General features: G+C 44.0%; 1 protein-coding gene across 3 annotated transcripts in view; it reads left to right on the plus strand.

Moving 5' to 3' along the window:
- LOC109874749 (ephrin type-A receptor 3) overlaps positions 1 to 27,823 on the plus strand; it is a 208,963-nt gene that overhangs the window by 126,782 nt on the left and 54,358 nt on the right. For 2 of the 3 annotated variants that reach the window (XM_031810030.1, XM_031810029.1), the window contains exons 11-13: positions 25,059 to 25,126; positions 25,854 to 25,979; positions 26,768 to 26,953. In XM_031810030.1, the coding sequence (XP_031665890.1) occupies positions 25,059 to 25,126; positions 25,854 to 25,979; positions 26,768 to 26,953 (380 nt within the window). Of the gene's footprint in view, positions 1 to 18,347; positions 18,546 to 25,058; positions 25,127 to 25,853; positions 25,980 to 26,767; positions 26,954 to 27,823 lie in introns of those variants that run through there. The other variant, XM_031810036.1, reaches the window with a different exon arrangement.

A 27,823-nucleotide genomic window follows, 5' to 3' on the forward strand; every position in this document is an offset into this window, starting at 1 on the left:
TTGACACGAGCTTCATCCCTCCTAGCCATGAACCTCTTCTCTCTCCTCCCACTCTTTCCTTCCTTTCATTCTGCCATGGCTTGGATAGGGGGATGGAGGCAGGGCTGGGGGTTGATTAGTGCTTTCTAATAGAGAACCTCGAAACAGGATTGTGTGTGTGTTTGACTGCAGATTGAATGAGATCAAAGACAGCACTTGAGAGACAAGAAGGGAAAGGATATATAGAGATGTCCAGAATACAGAGACAACAGGGAGGAGAGAGAGGGTGATGGAGGGAGAAGAGAGAAATAGAGTGAGAAAGAAGATGAGAGAGAACAGGGAGGAGAGAGAGGATGATGGAGGGAGAAGAGAGAAGTAGAGTGAGAAAGAAGATGAGAGAGAACAGGGAGGAGAGAGAGGATGATGGAGGGAGAAGAGAGAAGTAGAGTGAGAAAGAAGATGAGAGAGAACAGGGAGGCAAGAGAGGATGATGGAGGGAGAAGAGAGAAGTAGAGTGAGAAAGAAGATGAGAGAGAACAGGGAGGAGAGAGAGGATGATGGAGGGAGAAGAGAGAAGTAGAGTGAGAAAGAAGATGAGAGAGAACAGGGAGGAGAGAGAGGATGATGGAGGGAGAAGAGAGAAGTAGAGTGAGAAAGAAGATGAGAGAGTATATGGGACCATTGGGGATAATATATTTTTTTTTTGTGAGAGAGGGCAAGAAACATTTTGTGAAGGAAGGAGGAGGGAAGGGGGGAGGGAGGGAGATTGCACTGGAAGGTGCAATAGGGGTGGTGTATTGAAAACCGGCAGGCTGGTTTTTGAAGAATCATGCAGAATCTGAAATCAGCAGTGATAGCCAATCATAATGCATCTCTCTCTTTCTCTCAGCTTCTTCTCTCTCTCTCCCTCTCTCTCTCTTTCCTTTTCATTTTTCTATACCATCTTCGCTCTGCCTATATCAATCTTTATTCCTCTCCCTACCCCAGTGTCTATTCAACATTTCCATGCTTATCTCATTATTCTTTCCCTCTATTTTCTTCCTCTTTCTTTGTGTTATCTTTTCAGTATATCCTCCTTTTCTTCTCTATTTCTCACTGCTCTACAGCTTTCATTACAGCAAAACGGAGTGACACTGATTCATCCTAGCCTCGGAGAGAAAGAGGGAGGGATAGTGAGAGAAACATGGAGAGAGAGACACACTACTGTACACACACACACTAACTTACACATTCACGCATGCACACACGCACACACACACTAACACACACACACCATACGCCCTACTCCCCCTCGGTCTGTGTTGGCAGGGAAGCGGGTGATATCTTAGTAATATGGCTCGTAAAAACTGTGATTTGTGGTATGTTATGTTCTTTTCGGTTCCCGTTAAATAAAGTGGCGTCTGTCCATTGTTCCTGCAGGGGGAAAACATGAAAAACACCCAACCCCCCTCAGACACAGAACCACAGTTATGCGGAGAGTGTGTGTAGTTATTGCTGTGTGTGTGTGTGTGTTTGTGTGTGTGTAGAGTTTTTTACTGCAAGGGCTTTTCTGCGGGCTAGTTGGCAGGCTGGCAGGTAGGAACAATGCGAGCGACTGGCATGTGATGGAATCAGCAGATGGTGTACGCTCATCAAACCGTTCCCCCATTTGTGTTTTTCTGTTCCCTCAGAAGTTGTTAGAGAAGTTGTTACAAGTCGTCAGTTCTCTAGCGTGTGCGTATGTGTCGGTATTGTGTTTGTGTGTGTCGGTGTGTTTGTGTGTGTTGGTGTGTGTGGTGCCTACCCTTTCTCTACTTCTGATTGTCTCTTGCCGCCATACCTCTCTTACTTAAAGAGTTGTGAAGAGCCAAACGACACTCCAGGCTTTGGTCGGATGCCAGATCCCCTTCATTTTCGATAGTTGTTTGTTTGTGTTTTTATTAAGAAGTTGTCGAAGAGTGGTGAGAAGTTGAATTAGGGGTTAGGCCATCTGTTTAAAAGTCTTGTGGTTTTTAGACTGTATAATGTCTCAGAGAAGTTATATCTGCTCATGGTGAAAGGATTTGTACATTAACTCCAATCAACAGTCAAACTTATCAATCTAACCTCCTCTAGCACTAACCTGATTGGACAAGGACACCCTGAATAACTCACGAGCCAGAAGGGGAACAGGAAGTCTTAGTCTATGTCTGGAGGTGACAGGTAAATTAGCATCTGAAAGCCTATTCAGCATCCTCTCTCTCTCTCTCTCTCTCGCTCGCTCTCTCGCTCTCTCTCTCGCTCTCTCGCTCTCTCTCTCTCTCTCTCTCTCTCTCTCTCTCTCTCTCGCTCTCTCACTCTCTCTCTCGCTCTCTCACTCTCTCACTCTCTTTAGAAAGGATAGCTTGAGTAAAAGACATGAAGTCTTTCTTTCTTTTAATGTCTCTCTTACAAAATGATTGAGAGGGAGAGAGGTATTGACCTGCTCTGTAAAAAAAGAGAGAGCGGGAGAGAGAAGGTAGGGGGGGGGGGTGAAATGTGTTTGTAATGGATATATTCGTGAGGAACACTTTTTAGTCTGTCTAATAGAGGAAGTGAGGTGTCTCTGTCAAGGCAGGCATTCTCTACATAATAGCATCTGGTGTGGGTGTATGTGTGTTTGAGGAGGCTCTTTTAAGACATCAGCATCTGTTACAAGGCCTTAGGATATTCTTCAAAGTTAATGACAGAAAGGAAGCAACAAGAAGAGAACGATCTGAACACTGTCACTTAGAATACCTATGTGAAAATGCTGTTCGTTGACTACGGCTCAGCGTTCAGCAACATTGTCCTCTCCAAGCTCGTCACCAAGCTTAGGACCCTGGGACTGAAAACCTCCCTTTGCAACTGCATCCTGGACTTCCTGACGGGCCTACCCCATGTGGTGAGGGAAGGCAACATCACCTCCGCTACACTGACCCTCAACACGGGGGACCCACAGGGGTGTGTGCTTAGTTCCCTCGTGTACTCCCTGTTCATCCACGATTGCATGGCCACACACGACTCCAACACCATCATGAAGTTTGCTCACGACTCAACGGCCTGATCACCAGCAACAATGAGACAGCCTAACGGGAGGAGGTCAGTGACCTGGCAGTGTGTTGCTGGGACAACAATCTCTCCCCCAATGTCAGTAAGACCAAGGAGCTGATGGTGAACTATAGGAAACAGGGCAAACACGCCCCCATCCACATCGCCGGAGCTGTAGTGGAGCGGGTTGAGAGCTTTAAGTTCCTCGTGTCCAAAACGCTAAGGACTTAAAATTGTCCACTCATATGCACACAGTCGTGAAGAAGGCTTGGCATGGCAACAGCACCACCATCAAGCATTTCTCAACGGCTGGCCATGCCTTCCTACTGGCTACTCCAACCTCGGCCAACAGCTCCCCCCCCCCCCGCAGCTACTCGCCCAAGCCTCCCCAGCTTCTCCTTTACCCAAATCCAGATAGCAGATGTTCTGAAAGAGCTGCAAAACCTGGACCCGTACAATTTTTTATTTTTTATTTTACCTTTATTTAACTAGGCAAGTCAGTTAAGAACAAATTCTTATTTTCAATGACGGCCTAGGAACAGTGGGTTAACTGCCTGTTCAGGGGCAGAACGACAGATTTGTACCTTGTCAGGGGGTTTGAACTTGCAACCTTCCGGTTACTAGTCCAACGCTCTAACCACTAGGCTACCCTGCCGCCCCATCACCCCAAATCAGCTGGGCTTGACAATCTGGACCCTCTATTTCTGAAACTATCCGCTGCCATTGTCGCAACCCCTATTACCAGCCTGTTCAACCTCTCTTTCATATCGTCTGAGATCCCCAAGGATTGGAAAGCTGCCGCAGTCATCCCCCTCTTCAAAGGGGGAGACACCCTGGACCCAAACTGTTACAGACCTATATCCATCATGCCCTGCCTATCTAAGGTCTTTGAAAGCCAAGTCAACAAACAGATCACTGACCATCTCGAATCCCACCGTACCTTCTCCTGTGTGCAATCTGGTTTCCGAGCCGGTCACAGGTGCAGCTCAAGGTACTAAACGATATTATAACCGCCATCAATAAAAGACTGTGCAGCCGTCTTCATCGACCGGGCCAAGGCTTTCGATTCTGTCAATCGCCATATTCTTATCGGTAGACTCAGTAGCATCGGTTTTTCTAATGACTGCTTTGCCTGGTTCACCAACTACTTTGCAGACAGAGTTCAATGTGTCAAATCGGAGGGCATGTTGTCCGGTCCTCTGGCAGTCTCTATGGGGGTGCCACAGGGTTCAATTCTCGGGCCGACTCTTTTCTCTGTATATGCTGCTCTTGCTGCGGGCGATTCCCTGATCCACCTCTACGCAGACGACACCATTCTGTATACTTCTGGCCCTTCCTTGGACACTGTGCTATCTAACCTCCAAACGAGCTTTAATGCCATACAACACTCCTTCCGTGGCCTCCAACTGCTCTTAAATGCTAGTAAAACCAAATGCATGCTTTTCAACCGTTCGCTGCCTGCACCCGCACGCCCGACTAGCATCATCACCCTGGATGGTTCCGACCTAGAATATGTGGACATCTATAAGTACCTAGGTGTCTGGCTAGACTGTAAAGTATCCTTCAAGACTCATATCAAACATCTCCAATCTAAAATCAAATCTAGAGTCGGCTTTCTATTCCGCAACAAAGCCTCCTTCACTCACACCGCCAAACTTACCCTAGTAAAACTGACTATCCTACCGTTCTGTCATCTACAAAATAGCTTCCAATACTCTACTCAGCAAACAGGATGCAGTTTATCACAGTGTCATCCGTTTTGTTACAAAAGCACCTTATACCACCCACCACTGCGACTTGTATGCTCTAGTCGGCTGGCCCTCGCTACATATTCTTCGCCAGACCCACTGGCTCCAGGTCATCTACATGTCCATGCTAGGTAAAGCTCCGCCTTATCTCAGTTCACTGGTCACGATGGCAACACCCACCCATAGCACGCGCTCCAGCAGGTGTATCTCACTTATCATCCCTAAAGCCAACACCTAATTTGGCCGCCTTTCCTTCCAGTTCTCTGCTGCCTGTGACTGGAATGAATTGCAAAAATCTCTGAAGTTGGAGACTTTTATCTCCCTCACCAACTTTAAATATCTGCTATCTGAGCAGCTAACCGATCGCTGCAGCTATACATAGTCCATCAGTAAATAGCCCACCCAATTTACCTACCTCAAACCCATACTGTTTTTATTTATTTACCTTTCTGCTCTTTTGCACACCAGCATCTCTACCTGCACATGACCATCTGATCATTTGTGTTAATCTGCAAAATTGTAATTATTTGCCTACCTCCTCATGCCTTTTGCACACAATGTATATAGACTATTTGTTTATTTTTCTACTGTGTTTATTGACTTGTTTATTGTTTACTCCATGTGTAACTCTGTGTTGTTGTCTGTTCACACTGCTATGCTTTATCTTGGTCAGGTCGCAGTTGTAAATGAGAACTTGTTCTCAACTAGCCTACCTGGTTAAATAAAGGTGTTCTCAACTAGCCTACCTGGTTAAATAAAGGTGTTCTCAACTAGCCTACCTGGTTAAATAAAGGTGAAATAAAAAAATATAACAATTTTATGGCGCTACAGAGGGTGGTGCAGACACCCCAGTACATCACTGGGACCATCTCCCTGCCATCCAGGACCTCTATAGCAGGTGGTGTGAAAGGAAGGCCCAGAAAATTGTTAAAGACGCCAGCCACCCAAGCCATAGACTGTTCCCTCTGCTTCCGCACATCAAGTGGTATCGGTGCATCAAGTCTGACACCAACAGGCTACTAAACAGCTTCTATCCCCAAGCCATAAGACTGCTAAACAGCTAACAAAATGGCTACACAGACTATCTGAGTTGACCCTTTTAGTAATATTTGTATTTTCTAGACACACTCACAGGACTCTACACACTCACACATACTGGCACTCCAACACACACATAACATGCAAACACATTTATATTGACTCTACACACACTCACATACAATCATCATATACACTGCTGCTACTCTGTTTATCATATATCCTGATGCCTAGTCACCTTAACCATACACATATCTACAACCATCACTCCAGTATCCCTGTCACCGTACCCCTATACATATCTACCTCTATCACTCCAGTATCCCTGTCACCTTACCCCTATACATATCTACCTCCATCACTCCAGTATCCCTGTCACCTTACCCCTATACATATCTACCTCCATCACTCCTGTATCCCTGTCTCCTTACCCCTATACATATCTACCTCTATCACTCCAGTATCCCTGTCTCCTTACCCCTATACATATCTACCTCCATCACTCCTGTATCCCTGTCTCCTTACCCCTATACATATCTACCTCTATCACTCCAGTATCCCTGTCTCCTTACCCCTATACATATCTACCTCTATCACTCCAGTATCCCTGTCTCCTTACCCCTATACATATCTACCTCTATCACTCCAGTATCCCTGTCACCTTACCCCTATACATATCTACCTCTATCACTCCAGTATCCCTGTCACCTTACCCCTATACATATCTACCTCTATCACTCCAGTATCCCTGTCTCCTTACCCCTATACATATCTACCTCCATCACTCCAGTATCCCTGTCACCTTACCCCTATACATATCTACCTCTATCACTCCAGTATCCCTGTCTCCTTACCCCTATACATATCTACCTCCATCACTCCTGTATCCCTGTCTCCTTACCCCTATACATATCTACCTCTATCACTCCAGTATCCCTGTCTCCTTACCCCTATACATATCTACCTCCATCACTCCTGTATCCCTGTCTCCTTACCCCTATACATATCTACCTCTATCACTCCAGTATCCCTGTCTCCTTACCCCTATACATATCTACCTCTATCACTCCAGTATCCCTGTCTCCTTACCCCTATACATATCTACCTCCATCACTCCAGTATCCCTGTCACCTTACCCCTATACATATCTACCTCTATCACTCCAGTATCCCTGTCACCTTACCCCTATACATATCTACCTCTATCACTCCAGTATCCCTGTCACCTTACCCCTATACATATCTACCTCTATCACTCCAGTATCCCTGTCACCTTACCCCTATACATATCTACCTCTATCACTCCAGTATCCCTGTCACCTTACCCCTATACATATCTATCTCTATCACTCCGGTATCCCTGAGACCGTGTAGGAAGTAGAAAGGGAAACTAGAACAGATGGTAAACAAAGAGAGAGAGATGAAAGTGAAGGAGGAGAAAGAGAGAGGGAGAAGGTAATTGAAGCACAGATGAAAGGCTTCTCATTGGAGGGAGTTTATAATTTTTTCAGCTCAGCTAATCCACCACCCACCTGGGAGATGCATACCCCAGCAGCCATTTTGTGCCAGAATTCTCCCCACACAGGCAGTTTCCTGGTCCTCTATGCCAGAAAATGCCAAGTCCTGTTTGTTGGGAGGTGAATGGTAGCCATTGTGTGCCTTCCGCAAGCAGTTTCCTGGCTCGTAGGTGTTCTCAATGCCAGAAGACTCTGGTCTAGTTTGCTGGCTGGAGAAACTGTGTGTTTGAGGAGAGGTTAGTGACAAACACACACATAGAGAGAGAGAGAGGCCTGTGGCAGAAAGGTTAGCACCAGGCAGTTTTTTGTGTAATAGCACTAATGATGATTATGAGCCAGAAGAGTCTGTTTTGGAGTGGCCATTCAAAAGCCTTCTAAAGGGGCAGCTGCTAAATGTCTGTGCATGTCTTTGTGTGCGTGCGTGTGCGTGCTCTTGTGTTGTGTGTGTATTTGCTGGCAACTTGTGGCTCTTTGAACCAATATGGGTGAGCTTTGGGCTATATGATACTGCTTTGTCTGCAAAAACCCTACGAACTAACTAGCTCACAAACAAGCTAGCAGTCGCTGGTATCATAATGATACCTTGCCCAGATCTTCTAAAAGGGCTAACTATAGCCTATAAAGATGGGAGGAAAGCATGTGTGTGTGTGTGTGTGTGTGTGTGTGTGTGTGTGTGTGTGTGTGTGTGTGTGTGTGTGTGTGTGTGTGTGTGTGTGTGTGTGTGTGTGTGTGTGTGCGTGTGCGTGTGTGTGCGTGTTGATCTGACATCTTAGTGATATGAGAATTAAACACATGTTTTGTGCTCTTGGATATGAACAAATGTGGACACGTGGCTACATGCAGCTCTCACTTTGATCTGAGAACAAGCTCATAATAATCATGACCACTCATGCTGTAAACAAAGTCCAGTTCAAAGTGAATTGCACAGATCCATATATGGCAATGGTCTATTTGCATATAGGCCTACTGCAGCTCTGATTGGTTATGCTGCAACAGTCTGTGTAGAGTACAGGATGAGTCGTGCATATCAATGGAATAGAATCCTACTCCGTTGCGTTCTGCCTACAACAAAATCTTTTGCATAGTTTGTTTTGTTTCGGTATGTTACATTGAAAGTGGCTACTACTGTGTTGATTTGATCACAATTCCCACAAAGGGAAAAGTTGATAGTGTTAATTAAGGTGGAAAACTCTAGAGTTGAGTGAAGTTCAATCTTGTGCTTCTCTGTGCAGGCTGATATTTCTTCTGAACGGCAGTCCCAGGGAGCTGCGCGCCCTCACCCACACTCAGCTTAGAGGGATCATTGGTCGTAACACACTCTCACCAAACCCATGGTGTGTTTTCTTGCCCTGAGTTTGTGACCCACTCATACTGTGGTGTGTAGTTTAGTTTATTAGACATGAAAACACACTTCATTCAATGATGATGAAAGCAGGTCACCCCTCCACTAAACATGCTTTCCCTTGCCTCTCTTTTCTCCTCTATGCTCATACTTCCCCTCACCTCTCCTCTGCCCCTCGTCTTGTCTGGCTCCCCACTTAGTCTAATGAATTGGTATTAAGTTAATGTTTCAAAACATGTTTTAATGAAACACAGACAGATTTATATACCATAACTCTATTGTTAATAATTCCCCCTTCCTAATAATTACCTCTGGCATAGTAAATCTTTTTCTAAAGCGGTCAGGAGAGTTTTTGGCTGGATGCCAGATGGTGTGAGGGAGAGAGAAGGAAGGGAGGAGAGGGAAGGAAGGAGATGGCGGGAAAGGGGAGAGAGAAGGAAGGAGGGAGGGAGAGGGAGAGAGACAAAGATGGAAGGAGGGAGAGAAAAGGAAGGAAGTAGGGAGAGAGGAGAGAAGGAGGGAAAGAGAGGGGGAGAGAGAAGGAAGGAGGTAGAGGAAGAGAGAGAAGGAAGGAAGGAGAGATGGAGAGAAATGGAGAGATAATGAATGTGGGAGGGAGAAGGAACAAGGGATGGGGATAGGAGAGGAAGGAGAGAGAGGGAGAGATAATGAAGGTGGGAGAGGGGAGAGAGAAGGAAAGAGAGAGGTAGAAGGAAGGAGGGGAGAAAGAAGGAAGAAGGGAGGGGAGAGAGAAGGATGAAGGGATAGAGAAGGACGGGAGGGGAGAGAGAAGGAAGAAGGGATATCTAACAATACACAACAATACACACAAATCTAAAAGTAAAAGAATGGAATTAAGAAATATAGAAACCCAGAGTTATGCAGTTTAATGACTAAATATTATAGAAATATAATGTTTATCAGATGGTGTTTTCAAGCTTAGTTTGGGCATGACATTGTTTCTAATTCATCTTAATTACATTTAATCTAAGAGCTTCATATTAAATGGGATATCTGTTATTGTGAGTGATGATGAGACACAGCGGGTCTGTGGTGTGTGTGTGTGTGTGTGTGTGTGTGTGTGTGTGTGTGTGTGTGTGTGTGTGTGTGTGTGTGTGTGTGTGTGTGTGTGTGTGTGTGTGTGTGTGTGTGTGAGTGAGTGAGTGAGTGAGTGAGTGAGTGAGTGAGTGAGTGAGTGTATGTGTCTGTTTGTGTGTGTCTCTCTGTGTGTTTGTGTGTGTGTCTCTCTCTCTCTCTCTCTCTCTCTCTCTCTCTCTCTCTCTGTGTGTGTCTCTCTCTCTCTGTGTGTGTGTGAGTGTGTGTTAGTCTCTGATTAACATTCCCATTAAGGACCCACTCCCACTGATTATGAGTAGGAGGGAGAGCAAAAGAAGGGGGAGGGAGAAAGATGGCGAGAGCGAGAGACAAAGGGATAGAGAGAGCGAGAAACCATGTTCACAGGTCCATCCTATTAGCAGTACAGTATGTCACACAGGCGATGTGATTACAGATTGTCTGATCTCCTCTCGACACACTCTCTCATCCATACTAATGATTACTGAGGTGTGTGTGTGTGTACACTTGCATATGTGTGTGTGTGTGTGTGTGTGCATGTGCGTGCGTGTGTGCGCGTCCGTACCTTTATGTGTGTCAGAAGGATGAGTCAAGGCAGTAGAAGGCAACAGGCAGTGTCCCAGGGAGATAGGGGCTGTGTCTGGGTGTCACAGGGGAGATTAGTGTGGTGAGTACAGTCTGGACCACCAGGTCACAGCTCACCATACACCTCCTGTGGAGAGAGTCTATGATAAGAACAAACACAGACCCACGTCTGTCTGTCTGTCTGTCTGTCTGTCTGTCTGTCTGTCTGTCTGTCTGTCTGTCTGTCTGTCTGCCTGCCTGTCTGCCTGTCTGTCTGTCTGTCTGCCAGCCAGCCCGTCTGCCTGTCTGTCTGTCTGTCCGTCTGTCTGTCTGTATGTCTGTCTATTCACACACCTGCTATCAGTTCAACTGGAACTCAAATAGACAGTTGGTTAAGATGTACAAACACATCAAGAACACACAGTTAAGTACACACACACACAAAAAGTACTACTCGGGGTAAAGAGTTCAAGTGGATGAGAAAAAGACATTCAGATGTTATGGTAAAGTATTGGCAGAAGTGTATGATTGTGTGTGCGTGTTTGTGTGTGTATGCTTGTATGTGTGTTTGTGTTTATTTGTGTGTGCGTGCGTGTGTGTTTGTGTGTGTGTGTGTGTGTTTGTGTGTGTGTGTGTGTGTGTGTGTGTGTGTGTGTTGACCCCCTCCACTAGTTCTGTTCTCCCTGAGTATATCAATTTCTCCTTCTACGATCTGAGGTCTTGCAATAATCTTGTCATATAAAACACATTGAATGGTACAGCTTGCTTCTAAACAGCCTTTATTAGCTGTGAAAGCAACACTGGTTAAGATAGGGCCAACGTTACACAGAAAACACACACACAGCAACTTCATTTGAATTTGAGCTCTCTACCAGATACATACAGTGCCTTGCAAATGTGTTCAGGCCCCTTGGATTTCTTCACATCTTGTATTTCTTCACAATCAACACAAAATACTCTATCATGTCATTTTAATATAAATACTAAAATACTAAAATATGTTTGTTACATAAGTATTCAGCCCCTTTTGTTTTGACACGCCTTAATTAGTTTAGGAGTAAAATGTGGCTTAACAAATCCCTTAATAAGTTACATGGACTCACTCTGTGTGAAAGAATAGGGGTTGACATTATTTTTTTACGACTAACACTTCCTCTGTCTTGCATGCATACAACATTTGTAAGATTCCTCAGTCAAGTATTGAATTTCAAGCACAGATACAACAACAAAGACCAGCGAGCTTTTCCGAAAGCCTCATAAAGAAGGGCAGTGATTGGTAGATGGATAACAATAAGAAATCAGACATTGCATATCTCTTTGAACATGGTCAAGTTAATAATTATGTTGTGAGTTTTGTATTAAACCACCTAGATACATAAAAAATGCAGTCGTCCTTCTGAATTGAACTGCAGGACAGAAATAAACTGCCCAGGGAGGTTACCATTAGGTCATTGGTGATTTTGAAAGGTTCAATGGCTGTGAAGGGAGAAAACTGAGGATGGATCAACAACATTATAGTGGCTCCACAATAATGACCTAAATGACAGAGTGAAAAGAAGAATACAATTATACAGAATAGACATATTCCAAAACATGCCTCTTGTATGCAACAAGGCACTAAAGTAATACTTCAGATAACAAAAAGACACAGCAAAGGAATACAATTTTTGGCCTAATTGCAAACCCTTATTTTGGGGGCAAGTCCAGGACAACACATCACTGAGTAACTGCCTCCATATTTTCAAGCAAGGTTGTGGCTGCATCATGGTATGGGTATGCTTGTCATAGGCAAATACATGGGATAAAAAGACATGGGATGGAGCTAAGCACAGGCAAAATCCTAGAGGAAAACCTGGATCAGTCTGCTTTACACCAGAGACTGAGGAATCCACCCTTCAGCAGAACAATATCGTACAACACAAGGCAAAATAAACACTGAAAATCTATGGCAAGACTTACAAGTTGCTGTCTAGCCATGATCACCAACATCTTGACAGAGCTTGAAGAACTTTGAAAATAATAATATGCAAATGTTGCACAATCCAGGTGTGCAAAGCTCTTATAGAAATACCCTAGAAGACTCCCAGCTGTAATTTATGCCAAAGGTGTTTCTAACATGTATTATAAACCGGGTAGTTTGGATACTGGATGCTGATTGGCTAAAACAGCTGTGTGTATGTGAGACCGTATACCATGACTATGACGTTTCGCATTTTCACCTTACTATAATTTCTCCTTTTCACATCAATAAAGTCACTACATCAACAATAGTTTGACATGCCGATGTAGAAAAGAGGAGTTTAGATGAATTTGAGAGAAACCTAAATGAAAAGAACATTGTGAAACAAACAAATTGGGGACTTACCTGCTTCACTGACTGGTGTGCAGAAGGGGAACATTGTGAGTTTGGGAATACAACAAAAATGGAGCTGAAGACATTCTATGGGACTTTTATGGTGCAGTGAGAAACATGAATGGAGCTGGTTTGAACCGACATATCAACGACCCCCCTCTCAGTCTGGCATGGAGTATACAGAAGGACACCGAATTCACAACGAGCAGCAATGCGTCTGTTGGCGTAATTAGAAAGTTTAGGGGCGTGACAAAGCTGCCCCCCAGTGAATGGATACGTGGTATGTAACTGATAGCTAGCTAGTTAAATCATTCTAATGTACTCTGACAATATAACCAGTCGTTTAGTAGGCTAACTATATACTATATTTATTTTGGCTTATATGTTTCAGGTACACAAAAGAGCCGATGAGAGTGAGCTCCCTCTCAACAATGCTGCCAAAGTCCTGCAAAATAGCTATCTAGTTGCAGATTTACACATACCACTGCCTCCGAACCACCATGATCCAACTTTATTCCCAATTTGTAACAATAAAATTTGAAGAAATCCATGGGGTCTGAATACTTTTGCAAGGCACTGTATTGGACAGTTGATTGATCTGTGTGTGTGTTCTTTGCTCTTAGTTTGAAGGATATTTCCATATTTACACCCATTACTCTCCTCTTTTTTGAACTTTCCCGCTCTTTGAAGCTCTATAGCTATTTTATTTTATTTTCTTTCAAAGCGGAAGCTTTTGTCGTCTGATCACTCCCTCTCTCTCCTCTTCTCTTTTCTCTCTCCCATTTTCCTCTTGGCAGCTTTCCTAAAGACAGTCTTTCAGAGCACTTCTCTCTCCTGTAGTGTGCGTGACTTTCCCAGTGTGTCGATCACACAGACAAGAGAACCTGAGTCAGCCATTAAAGCTACCGTCAAAACCCTGTAGTAGATAGTCCTGCAGCTACTCTCTCTCTCTCTCTCTCTCTCTCTCTCTCTCTCTCTCGCTCTCTCTCTCCCTGCCTTTATTGTACAATTTTATTCTCTCACCCTTGTTGTCCTTCATTCTCTTTGTTATCTCTCTCCCTACCTCTCCCTCCTTCATCTGAATGCTTGTGAGTTAGTATGCAGTGTCGGACCCCCGCCGTGTCACTTCCAGCCTGTCAGCAAAGCCTCTATTCGCTTCCAGCTACTCACACTACACAGAGATCTGAAGATAGGGACCAAGAAGACAGGGATAGACAGAGAGAGAGATAGACACCACAGCAGCAAGATGTGTGACCTTTTGCCACAAGGGAAACCAGTGGACACAAACACCATTGTAAATACAACCTATATTTATCTGTTTATTTATTTTCCCTTTCATACTTCAACTATTTGCACATTGTTACAACACTGTACATAAGCAATAATAACATTTTAATTGTTTATATTCCTTTAGAAAATTGTGAGTGTAATGTGTACTGTTAATTTTTAATTGTTTATTTCCCTTGTTTATGTCCTGTCTATTTCAATTGGCAAAGTAAACATATGTTTCCCATGTCAATAAAGCCATTTTAATTTAATTTAATTTAATTGATAGAGAGAGAGAGAGCGAGAGAGTGAGAGAGCGAGAGAATGAGAGAGAGGGAGGAAGAGAGAGAGAGAGAGACGGTAGAGGGGATTGGGAGAAGAGAGGAGACAACAAGTGAGAGAGAGTTAGGGAAAGAGGAGAAGACAAAGAAAAATATAGCATGGGCTATGTAGCGACAGAGGGAGAGAACAAAAAATAAATATAGAGGCGGCAGATTGTAAGAAGTACAGAGAGAGAGAGAAATTCGGGGGTGGGGAAGATAATATATGGATGGAGTTCTATGAAGGTGGAACGTAGCTAGCCGAATGAAAAATGGGTCTCGAGTGACAGAGTATTATATTAAAAAGTTAATTGATATGCAAATGAAGAGCGTGTGGCTTTTGGAGGACAGGAATATCCTGTTGTCCTCAGTGGACTGGAACAGAGGAGGGAGAAGAGTATGTGTGTGCGCGTGTTTGAGAGAGAGAGACTTACTTACTTACTGACTTTATAGTCCCCATGGGGACATGTTGTTGCAGTGTCATGTACACGTTTAAAGTGGCGTTTAAATAGAAAACCAAATTGACAATAGAACTTTGAGTGACAAAGAGACAGAGAGAGGCCTGTGCGTGAGAGAGGCCTGTGAGAGAAACTGAGGTGTGCGAGAGATTGCTCTCGAGACTATTCAGGTATTTTGAGTTTTTAACAAAACCTTCTCTATACTAGCTTATTGTGAACTTCCCTTTATGTTTTGTTGCTATGTAACTTGGGGGCCATAAAGTCACTCTGGGACCTAAGCAATGCTGTGCGTGCATGCGTGTGATTTTAGAGGTGTCTTTCAGCGGTAATGAATCATGACACTTAGATCTGTAGAGGCAAAATGAGGCACACAATTAACATGGAAATGTGCACCCCTCTTAGAGACCCCCATTTACACAGACACACACACACACACACGCACACACCTGAAGTGAATGGGGAAGTGTTTCATCAGTGGGTGGTTTGTGCCTTGCTGCAGTTGCACTGGAGTGTTTGTGTATTCCTGATTTCTTAATTTCATGTTTTAAAATGATTTGTGTACTGACATTTTACTGCACTGTTAGGAGCTAGTAACATAAGCATTTCGCTGCACCCGCTATTACATCTGCTAAACTGTATATACTGTGATCGTTAGCATTAGGAACAAATCTTATTTCTTGCCTGGACCTTGCTCGACATCCATAACGTGACCATTAGACTTGCCACCTTTCCAGCTGAATACGTTTGTAGGGGCAACAGTGTCTCTCTCTCACACACACACACACACACACACACACACACACACACACACACACACACACACACACACACACACACACACACACACATACAATCGGAATCAAATCAAAGTTTATTGCAGTTTGTAGGGGAACCAACAATGTGCTACCTTTTTGTAGCATTTCTGACAATGCTAATATATTTTTCAGCCAAAGCTCAGAGTTCTAACACCGGGTCGAGCAACTTGGTTGTTCAGCAGCATTACAGCTGCACCAGGCTGCCAGTCATAAGAAGTGGATGAGAACAAACCTAGGCTACTGTAGAAACTAGCTATATTGTGGTATTCAATCTGAGGTTAATCATTAAATGCAAATAGATACTGTATTTTGATTAGCTAGGTAGCTAGCTAGCTAATGTTAACTAATGTTAGCTTGCTTGTCCAAAGTCCAGCAACTAGCTTCTGTAGCTAGCTAATACCAGAAAATGCAAAAGAAAGGTAGCTAGCTATATTTGGTTATAGAATGTTTTTACACAAATTACTTCAGCCATTAGCTAGCTAGCTAGAGCTGGACAACAGCAGCTGACCTCGACCCAGAAGCTAGCTAATGTTAGCTCACATCCGAATGCCAGTCCTACATTTTTCAACAAAGCATAGCTAGCTAGCTGCATCAATTCAAAACTAGCCTGAGCCAAGTTGCCAACAACTGGCTGTTCTGGTTTTCAGGGATACAGCTATTTTCAACCTAGCTTCCTCTTCAGCTGAAAACCGGATGTGGGAACTCTGCTCAAGGGTTTCTTTTATGCTTGCTATTTTAGGTTAGTGCAAAACTAACACCTAACTTTGGGCAAATTGTCACGCTGTTATCTTACAATGTATGCAATGGGATTTTGCAAAACTAGCTAGTTACTCCATAGTCCAAGCTACGGTAAGAGCTAGCCACATTTCAGGGTCAGACAGGACACAGCTCAAACTGTAGCTGAGGAAACAAATTGCTAGCAAATATTACATATAAACAGTTCCTTGGTAGTCCACTGCCTGCCTGGTGCAAATGCATGCTTTCTAGCATCAGGAGAAAAAAAATGCTAACATCCATAATACATTACTTACCTGTCTTCTTGACATTTGAATCAAAATGTTTGCTGATCAACAGTGCCAAACCAACAACTTTTCCATTTAACCATCTTGATTGTATCTACAGCTACGATCTGGATGCTGGACTAGTCTTTGTGTTGGATATTTGTCACCAACTCTGCCGTGCACGGCCATTCCGGTGGCGCAGCTCTAGGGGTGGGGGAGGGAGCTAATGCCCCCCTTAACCCGGATTGTATAAATGTATAGGATGCATAGCTCAAAAGTCAATGTTTTAAAACCGTTTTCTTTCAATGGGATTTTAGTAATATTTTACAACGTAAGTGTGCTGCCATCCTGTTAGAAGGTAACAGATTATTTTATTACAATGGTTAAATTGGATTTTCATTGTGTTCAATGGTGTTATTTGCCCCTAGTGGATGTTTCTGGTACTTAGAAAGACTACGCAAACAGGAAGTAGAGAATTTGTTCTGCACGCATAGAAGCAGCTACAAACAACGCTACGGTGCAGATCTTTCAATGTAGTTATTTCTTGTCACGCTTCAGCCTTGGAAAATATGTGTTTGTAAGTTCGATTCAAGCATTTAGCTAATGATGATAATCTTGTTATTGATAGAGTTGCTTACATATCAATGTTGGTTGCATTTACTCACAAATTGCAATGCCTTTAATGTATGTCGTTAGCTGTATTACTTTGCTCGTGCGTCATGCAAACGAGTTGTAAAATATACAATACTGTAGTTTGTTACTGTTTCTAGTGTAATATGCTTTGTTATTCTACATAGATGGTTGTACATTATTAGAGTAATGAAAGGAGCCAATTACCATATGAGTAACAATTAGCTATATGGTTTGGCATCATGCCAGATGCATGGTACCTTAGCACGTGCTTTGTATTTATGCAACTTCAAATGTATAATGTACAGCTACAGTATGTCGGTGTGAATTGAATACTAAAGTATATTCTTTTCTGTATTTTGCAGTTTCACAACATAAACGTTTTCAATATATTCATTCAAGAAAAGTCACGCCTTGGGAGTTTTATTGAAGACTTAGTTGTTAGCTATCTGTCTAGTTTTGCATGGGAACGCAACTCAAGGGCAGAATAGTAAGACTACTGAGCTATTCGCCTTCTGAAAATTTCAGAGAATGACTTTTCACAATCCATTGTAAGTTCTATGCATACTTTAATAGTACGTCCAAAATGTATTTGACCCATTAGAGGGCAACAGCCAACAGTCCAGCGTTTAACCAGCAATCCTTGCAGTTATGCAAGCACACCACCTGTGCCATTAAGGCTCAGACCTTTTGGCAGAGCCTGAATTAAAGTTTACAATAGCACTGCCAATGAAAGACCTTTGGTTGCAAAAACATTTCTCTAGCTTTGCCTGTGGAAATTTTGTATAATGCCTTCAACAGAAAATCCCCTTTCCAGTGTAAAAAACATAATGAAGGAAATTCACATGAGCACCACCATGCCTACTCCACCCATGTTCTACCAAGGTTTTTCAGCACACAGCTTTGACCTACTAAAGAAGCTATGTTGGTCTATGTACTTCAAACAATGTGTATGCAGGTTGCTTAGGATTGTGTGTTTTTCTCCCTGCCTCTCCCTCTCTCACCCCAGTCCCAGACATAGACAGTATCCCCTAAAGGGCCCATTTTAGGCTGAGTTATTCCACCTGTTCAACTGTGTAAAAACACAGGGATTAGGCACTGAACTACTGTCATATTAACTGAGGCTAACAAGACCTCATTCCTCCTCATCACCTCTAATTCCTCTCCTCTTTTTCCCTCTCACTCATTTTACTCTCCCTTTCACTCCTTTTCCCAGGTCCAGAATCAATTCAAGGAAGCGTACATACAGTATTATACAGAGCCATGAGTTCATGGAACTCCCTTCCATCTTATATAGAGCAAGTGAACAGCAAGCCTGGTTTAAAAATACAAATAAAGCAACACCTCACGGCATAACGCCTCTCCCCATGTGACCTACTGGTTGTGTGTATGTACTGACATGTGACCTACTGGTTGTGTATATGTACTGACATGTGACCTACTGGGTGTGTGTATGTACTGACATGTGACCTACTGGTTGTGTGTATGTACTGACATGTGACCTACTGGTTGTGTGTATGTACTGACATGTGACCTACTGGTTGTGTGTATGTACTGACATGTGACCTACTGGTTGTGTATATGTACTGACATGTGACCTACTGGTTGTGTGTATGTACTGACATGTGACCTACTGGTTGTGTGTATGTACTGACATGTGACCTACTGGTTGTGTATATGTACTGACATGTGACCTACTGGGTGTGTGTATGTACTGACATGTGACCTACTGGTTGTGTGTATGTACTGACATGTGACCTACTGGTTGTGTGTATGTACTGACATGTGACCTACTGGTTGTGTGTATGTACTGACATGTGACCTACTGGTTGTGTATATGTACTGACATGTGACCTACTGGGTGTGTGTATGTACTGACATGTGACCTACTGGTTGTGTGTATGTACTGACATGTGACCTACTGGTTGTGTGTATGTACTGACATGTGACCTACTGGTTGTGTATATGTACTGACATGTGACCTACTGGTTGTGTATATGTACTGACATGTGACCTACTTGTTGTGTGTATGTACTGACATGTGACCTACTGGTTGTGTGTATGTACTGACATGTGACCTACTTGTTGTGTATATGTACTGACATGTGACCTACTGGTTGTGTATATGTACTGACATGTGACCTACTTGTTGTGTATATGTACTGACATGTGACCTACTGGTTGTGTATATGTACTGACATGTGACCTACTGGTTGTGTATATGTACTGACATGTGACCTACTGGTTGTGTATATGTACTGACATGTGACCTACTGGTTGTGTGTATGTACTGACATGTGACCTACTGGTTGTGTGTATGTACTGACATGTAACCTACTGGTTGTGTGTATGTACTGACATGTGACCTACTGGTTGTGTATATGTACTGACATGTGACCTACTGGTTGTGTATATGTACTGACATGTGACCTACTGGTTGTGTGTATGTACTGACATGTGACCTACTGGTTGTGTGTATGTACTGACATGTAACCTACTGGTTGTGTGTATGTACTGACATGTGACCTACTGGTTGTGTATATGTACTGACATGTGACCTACTTGTTGTGTGCATGTTCTGACATGTGACCTACTGGTTGTGTATGTACTGGTTGTGTATGTAAAATACGAATAAAGCAACACCTCACGGCATAACGCCTCTCCCCATGTGACCTACTTGTTGTGTATATGTACTGACATGTGACCTACTGGTTGTGTATATGTACTGACATGTGAACTACTTGTTGTGTATATGTACTGACATGTGACCTACTGGTTGTGTATATGTACTGACATGTGACCTACTGGTTGTGTGTATGTACTGACATGTGACCTACTTGTTGTGTGTATGTACTGGCATGTGACCTACTTGTTGTGTGTATGTACTGACATGTGACCTACTGGTTGTGTATATGTACTGGCATGTGACCTACTGGTTGTGTATATGTACTGGCATGTGACCTACTGGTTGTGTATATGTACTGGCATGTATGTGTAACTTAAATGTAAATTGTAAAGTCTTTGATCTGTAATGTAAGAATAGCTGTAGTCATTGGCGTCGGCTAATGGGGATCCTAATAAATAAAATAAAATAAAATTCCCTAGTAGCCTTATCCCTTTCCCCTGTTTCGCTGGTAGACAGGTTCTTTCTCTCCCCATCTATAGCTGGTGCTTGTCCTATCATCTCCCCATCTATAGCAGGTACTTGTCCTATCATATCCCTCTCCCCATCTGTAGCAGGTGCTTGTCCTATCCCTCTCCCCATCTATAGCAGGTGATTGTCCTATCTCTCCCTCCATCTATAGCATGTGATTGTCCTATCCCTCTCCCCCATCTATAGCTGGTGCTTGTCCTATCCCTCTCCCCATCTATAGCAGGTGCTTGTCCTATCCCTCTCCCCATATATAGCTGGTGCTTGTCCTATCCCTCTCCCCATCTATAGCTGGTGCTTGTCCTATCCCTCTCCCCATCTATAGCAGGTGCTTGTCCTATCCCTCTCCCCATCTATAGCAGGTGCTTGTCCTATCCCTCTCCCCATCTATAGAAGGTGCTTGTCCTATCGCTCTCCCCATCTATAGCAGGTGCTTGTCCTATCGCTCTCCCCATCTATATCTGGTGCTTGTCCTATCGCTCTCCCCATCTATATCTGGTGCTTGTTCTATCCCTCCCCCCATCTATAGCAGGTGCTTGTCCTTTCTCTCCCCCCATCTATAGCAGGTGCTTGTCCTATCTCTCTCCCCATCTATAGCAGGTGCTTGTCCTTTCTCTCCCCCCATCTATAGCAGGTGCTTGTCCTTTCTCTCCCCCCATCTATAGCAGGTGCTTGTCCTATCCCTCTCCCCATCTATAGCAGGTGCTTGTCCTATCCCTTTCCCCATCTATAGCATGTGATTGTCCTATCTCTCCCTCCATCTATAGCATGTGATTGTCCTATCCCTCCCTACATCTATTGCAGGTGCTTGTCCTATCCCTCCCTCCATCTATATCAGGTGCTTGTCCTATCGCTCTCCCCATCTATAGCTGGTGCTTGTTCTATCCCTCTCCCCTTCTATAGCTGGTGCTTGCCCTATCCCTCTCCCCTTCTATAGCAGGTGCTTGTCCTATCCCTCTCCCCTTCTATAGCTGGTGCTTGTCCTATCCCTCTCCCCTTCTATAGCTGGTGCTTGTCCTATCCCTCTCCCCATCTATAGCTGGTGCTTGTCCTATTCCACTCCCCATCTATAGCTGGTGCTTGTCCTATCCCTCTCCCCTTCTATAGGTGGTGCTTGTCCTATCCCTCTCCCCATCTATAGCAGGTGATTGTCCTATCTCTCCCTCCATCTATAGCTGGTGCTTGTCCTATCCCTCTCCCCTTCTATAGCTGGTGCTTGTCCTATCCCTCTCCCCATCTATAGCTGGTGCTTGTCCTATTCCTCTCCCCATCTATAGCTGGTGCTTGTCCTATCCCTCTCCCCTTCTATAGCTGGTGCTTGTCCTATCCCTCTCCCCATCTATAGCAGGTGCTTGTCCTATCTCTCCCTCCATCTATAGCAGGCGCTTGTCCTATCCCTCCCTCCATCTCTAGCAGGCGCTTGTCCTATCCCTCTCCCCACCTATAGCAGGTGTTTGTCCTATCTCTCCCCCCATCTATAGCAGGTGCTTGTCCTTTCTCTCCCCCCATCTATAGCAGGTGCTTGTCCTATCCCTCTCCCCATCTATAGCAGATGCTTGTCCTATCTCTCTCCCCATCTTTAGCAGGTGCTTGTCCTTTCTCTCCCCCCATCTATAGCTGGTGCTTGTCCTATCCCTCTCCCCATCTATAGCAGGTGCTTGTCCTATCCCTCTCCACATCTATAGCAGGTGCTTGTCCTATCCCTCTCCCCATCTATAGCAGGTGCTTGTCCTATCCCTCTCCCCATCTATAGCAGGTGCTTGTCCTATCCCTCTCCCCATCTATAGCAGATGCTTGTCCTATCTCTCTCCCCATCTATAGCAGGTGCTTGTCCTTTCTCTCCCCCCATCTATAGCTGGTGCTTGTCCTAGCCCTCTCCCCATCTATAGCAGGTGCTTGTCCTATCCCTCACCCCATCTATATCAGGTGCTTGTCCTATCCCTCCCTCCATCTATAGCAAGTGCTTGTCCTATCCCTCCCTCCATCTATATCAGGTGCTTGTTCTATCCCTCTCCCCATCTATAGCAGGTGCTTGTCCTATCCCTCTCCCCATCTATAGCAGGTGCTTTTCCTATCCCTCCCTCCATCTATAGCAGGTGCTTGTCCTTTCTCTCCCCCCATCTATAGCAGGTGCTTGTCCTATCTCTCTCCCCATCTATAGCAGGTGCTTGTCCTTTCTCTCCCCCATCTATAGCAGATGCTTGTTCTATCCCTCTCCCCATCTATAGCTGGTGCTTGTCCTATCCTTCTCCCCATCTATAGCAGGTGCTTGTCCTATCCCTCTCCACATCTATAGCAGGTGCTTGTCCTATCCCTTTCCCCATCTATAGCATGTGATTGTCCTATCTCTCCCTCCATCTATAGCATGTGATTGTCCTATCCCTCCCTACATCTATTGCAGGTGCTTGTCCTATCCCTCCCTCCATCTATATCGGGTGCTTGTCCTATCTCTCTCCCCATCTATAGCAGGTGCTTGTCCTATCCCTCTCCTCATCTATAGCAGGTGCTTGTCCTTTCCCTCTCCCCATCTATAGCTGGTCCTTGTCCTATCCCTCTCCCCATTTATAGCAGGTGCTTGTCCTATCCCTCTCCCCATCTATAGCAGGTGCTTGTTCTATCCCTCTCCCCATCTATAGCAGGTGCTTGTCCTATCTCTCCCTCCATCTATAGCAGGTGCTTGTCCTATCCCTCCCTCCATCTATAGCAGGCGCTTGTCCTATCCCTCCCTCCATCTCTAGCAGGCGCTTTTCCAATCCCTCTCCCCATCTATAGCAGGTGCTTGTCCTATCCCTCTCCCCATCTATAGCAGGTGCTTGTCCTATCCCTCTCCCCATCTATAGCAGGTGCTTGTCCTTTCTCTCCCCCATCTATAGCAGGTGCTTGTCCTTTCTCTCCCCCCATCTATAGCAGATACTTGTCCTATCCCTCTCCCCATCTATAGCTGGTGCTTGTCCTATTCCTCTCCCCATCTTTAGCAGGTGTTTGTCCTATCCCTCTCCCCATCTATAGCTGGTGCTTGTCCTATCGCTCTCCCCATCTATAGCAGGTGCTTGTCCTATCCCTCTCCCCATCTATAGCAGGTGCTTGTCCTATCCCTTTCCCCATCTATAGCATGTGATTGTCCTATCTCTCCCTCCATCTATAGCTGGTGCTTTTCCTATCCCTCCATCTATATCAGATGCTTGTCCTATCCCTCTCCCCATCTATAGCAGGTGCTTGTCCTATCCCTCTCCCCATCTATAGCAGGTGCTTGTCCTATCCCTCTCCCCATCTATAGCAGGTGCTTGTCCTATCCCTCTCCCCATCTATAGCAGGTGCTTGTCCTATCCCTCTCCCCATCTATAGTTTGTGTCAAAATGTAAAAGAGGTTGATCACAGCTCTTGGAACTGATTCCAAACCAATTATAATCAGAATGTCTTTCAGATGTACTGGGCCCTGCTTAGGATGTAAAAGATGGAGGGGCTTTCTTTTCTAGAAAAACATCCCTTCGTAAGTCTTCATAATGAGAAGAGATGATAGGAGAGAGGGGAGGAGTGGAGAGGGGGAATGAAGAGACAGCAAGTGAAGAGAGAAGAGGAAACGATGGTTTGAAGGAAAAGAGCAGAGGAAATGAAAGGAAAAGATCATAGAGGAGAGCAAAGAAGAAGGGAGAAGAGGAGCCAAGAAAGAAACCATTTATGTGCTGTTTTAGTACCTGACGATGTGACATTTGATTTTACGCCTTTATGTATTGGGCTAAAATCTTCATGCTGTATTTAAGTGAGCGTTAAATGTAATGGTGTTTTGTGTGAATTGGCTTATTAAATGAGCTGTTTTCCTACTGAAGTTTTACAGAGCGGAGAAAAGCTAACATTAACCCCTCTGCCCCCAACCCCAACCCAACCTCTCACAAAGAGTGGCGCTTTTTAAACAGAGCAAGTCTAACACTTCCTCACAGCTGGGCTGATCAATCGATTGATGGTTGTTATTGATTGCTGGATTGATCGGCTCTGCAGTGTGTGTGTGAAATAGCCTAAGTTTGTTCTTAAGTGTCTCTGTGTGTGTGTGTGTGTGTGTGTGTGTGTGTGTGTGTGTGTGTGTGTGTGTGTGTGTGTGTGTGTGTGTGTGTGTGTGTGTGTGTGTGTGTGTGTGTGTATGTGTGTGTGTGTGTGTGTGTGTGTGTGTGTGTGTACGTGGTACCCCATGGAGGTTTAGGCAGAGACATTTAATGACCACAAGGGTTGATAGAAGAGTTAAATAGGTGGTTTGTCGGAATACATGGTATACATGAATACATGAATACATGGTAATGCATGGACCTCTAATTAAAGGGGATGACTACAGCAACACACACACACACACACACACACACACACACACACACACACACACACACACACACACACACACACACACACAGAGACACTTAAGAACAAACTTAGGCTATTTCACACACCAGGAAAAGGCTCAGAGGGGGAATCAGAGAAAGAGAGAAGGGGGGAGAGAGAGAAGGACTACTACTCTCACAGCCCCAGACTCCTGCATATAGAGACCAGAGAGAGAGGGATAGAGGGGAGGATAAGGGGGAGAAAAATAGGAGAATATTCCTAGACTTTCAAATGCCCTCAGCTGTTCAATGTGTACCATGTTTCTTACACTGAAATTAAAAGTTGGTGTGCATACACACTCACACAACACACACACACAACACAAAGTACACACAACTCTCACACCCGCACAAGCACACACACACAAACCATGATGTCATTAACCAGTTGGTGTGTTTTGTTCCTCAGACACTGTGGGTACATCAAAGCCAAGCAGGACCCTGATGAAGAGAAGCTTCAGTTTCAACATGGAAGAGGTACACAGTACGCACACACACACACACACACACACACACACACACACACACCACACACACACAACACACTCTCAAATATACAGTAGAGGAAGGATATCTCTTTCAGAGGCGACCAAAGAAGCATTTCTTCAGAGTCGTGTGAAACCTTCCATAATGGGTTGTTTATGATATTTTTATGAAGAAACTGTTTGTGTTTGCTGAATGCCACTTTACTTTGCCAAGCATCACATATACACACACACACACACAAACAGAGTACACTCTTTCGATGTGTCACATGTTATTGTTACATTTACATAAACAGAAAGTGATTCAGACGATTGCAATCCATCAAACAGGAAGATACCTTTTTCTCTGTACGTGGGAAAATCAGGATAAATATACTCTGCATCAGCTCTAACATTCAAAACATTTGCTAGACCACACAGAAGCAGTTTACATTCTCAGTGAATCACTGTCACCGTCATAAGATGCTCAAGTTTACTTCAACTCAAACAACTAAATAACTTGTACAATTTTTTTCTTGAGAAGCAACTATACAAGTGTTGTCGTGAGTAGTAAAACAAAAACAATTCTGAGAGGCAATGTAGTGTGATATTGAACTCTCAAGGATTCGGCAGCCATTTCCGTACCTTTAATTACGTTGGAGTTGAACGCATTTGTGTGTTGTACCGCTTTCTACAGGAAAGTTATTGAGATCTATCTCCCTCTTTGTTTTTGTCTCCAGTCAAACTTCCTGGCAGTAAGATATATATCCATCCACACACCTATGAGGACCCTAACCAGGCAGTCAGAGACTTTGCCAAAGAGATTGATGCTTCCAGCATCAGCATAGAGAGAGTCATCGGAGCGGGTGAGTGATCCCTGAGTGGCCCTTACCTAGATCCTTGTAGGACACCAATGGTGCAGTCAAGAGCAGTCTGATTATTAATCAATCACGCAGACACTTTGAAATGGGCATTTTACATTCAATGTGTATGTGTAATGTGGGAGAGTTTGCGGAGTTGAGTGTGATTACTAATGCTGTATACACTGAGGATACCAAACATTAGGAACACCTTCTTAATATTGAGTTTCACCCCTTTTGCCCTCGGAACAGACTCAATTCATTGGGGCATGGACTCTACAAGGTGTCAAAAGAATTCCACAGGGATGCTGACCCATGTTGACTCCAATGCTTCCCACAGTTGTCAAGTTGGCTGGAAGTGCTTTGGGTGGTGGACCATTCTTGATACACACAGGAAACTGTTGACTGTGAAAAACCCAGCAGCGTTGCAGTTCTTGACACAACATGGTGCACCTGGCACCTAATACCGTACCCCATTCAAAGGCACTTAAATCTTTTGTCTTGCCCATTCATCCTCGGAATGGCACACATGCACAATCCTTGTCTCAATTTTCTCAAAGCTTAAAAATCCTTATTTAAACTGTCACCTCCCCTTCCTCTACACTGATTGAAGTGGATTTAACAAGTGACATCAATAAGTGATCATATCTTTCACCTGGATTCACCTGGTCAGTATATATCATGGAAAGAGCAGGTGTCCTTAATGTTTTGTTCACTCAGTGTATGTGTGTATTGAAAATGAGTTTTGGGAGCTGTGTAGTTATTTATACTGTGGGTATCTGTGTGCGTTGTAGGTGAGTTTGGGGAGGTGTGTAGTGGTTGTCTTCGACTCCAGGGGAAGAGGGAGATCTACGTGGCCATAAAGAGTCTGAAGGCAGGATACGCTGACAAACAGAGGCGGGACTTCCTCTCTGAGGCCAGCATCATGGGACAGTTCGACCACCCAAACATCATCAGACTGGAGGGTGTGGTCACACGATGTGAGTGATTGACAGCTACTTTGACTAATCTAAGCAGAGATTGTCCATCACCACACAGTATTTCACCTATTCCTTTAGATATGACTATTGTTTGTTTTGGATCATGTATTGTGTGTGCATGTATGTGTGTAACGTACCTATGTGTGAGAGAGACAGCTGTGCTCTTAATGAGAATCAGACCTGACCCTCGACCAGGTAAAGGCTCCAGTTACCATGGCAGCCCATGCTGTTGATGTGTCTGTTTGTGTGTGTGTATACATGTAGGTACAAGGGGCACATGTTTACTAGTGCTTGTTATTACATTAGAGAAAGAGTGTTTGGATGTGATAGGTGATTTAGAAAAGACAGAACACACAGAGACACAGGCACAGGATTGAACAACCTTCCTAACAGATCACTATCACCATCACTGTCACTCCATCCTCTCTCTCATTTCAATTCAATTCAATTCAAGGGCTTTATTGGCATGGAAAACATGTGTTAACATTGCCAAAGCAAGTGAGGTAGATAATATATAAAGTGAAATAAACAAAACAATAAAGACATTACAAATGTCATATTATATATATATATATATATATATACAGTGTTTTAACAATGTACAAATGGTAAAGGACACAAGATAAAATAAATATGCATAGATATGGGTTGTATTTACAATGGTGCGTGTTCTTCACTGGTTGCCCTTTTCTCGTGGCAACAGGTCACACATCTTGCTGCTTTGATGGCACACTGTGGAATTTCACCCAGTAGATATTGTTTTCGAATTCTTTGTGGATCTGTGTAATCTGAGGGAAATATGTCTCTCTAATATGGTCATACATTGGGCAGGAGGTTAGGAAGTGCAGCTCAGTTTCCACCTCATTTTGT

The sequence above is a fragment of the Oncorhynchus kisutch genome, linkage group LG30 (assembly GCF_002021735.2).
Source record: "Oncorhynchus kisutch isolate 150728-3 linkage group LG30, Okis_V2, whole genome shotgun sequence".
Classification (NCBI taxonomy): Eukaryota; Metazoa; Chordata; class Actinopteri; order Salmoniformes; family Salmonidae; genus Oncorhynchus; species Oncorhynchus kisutch.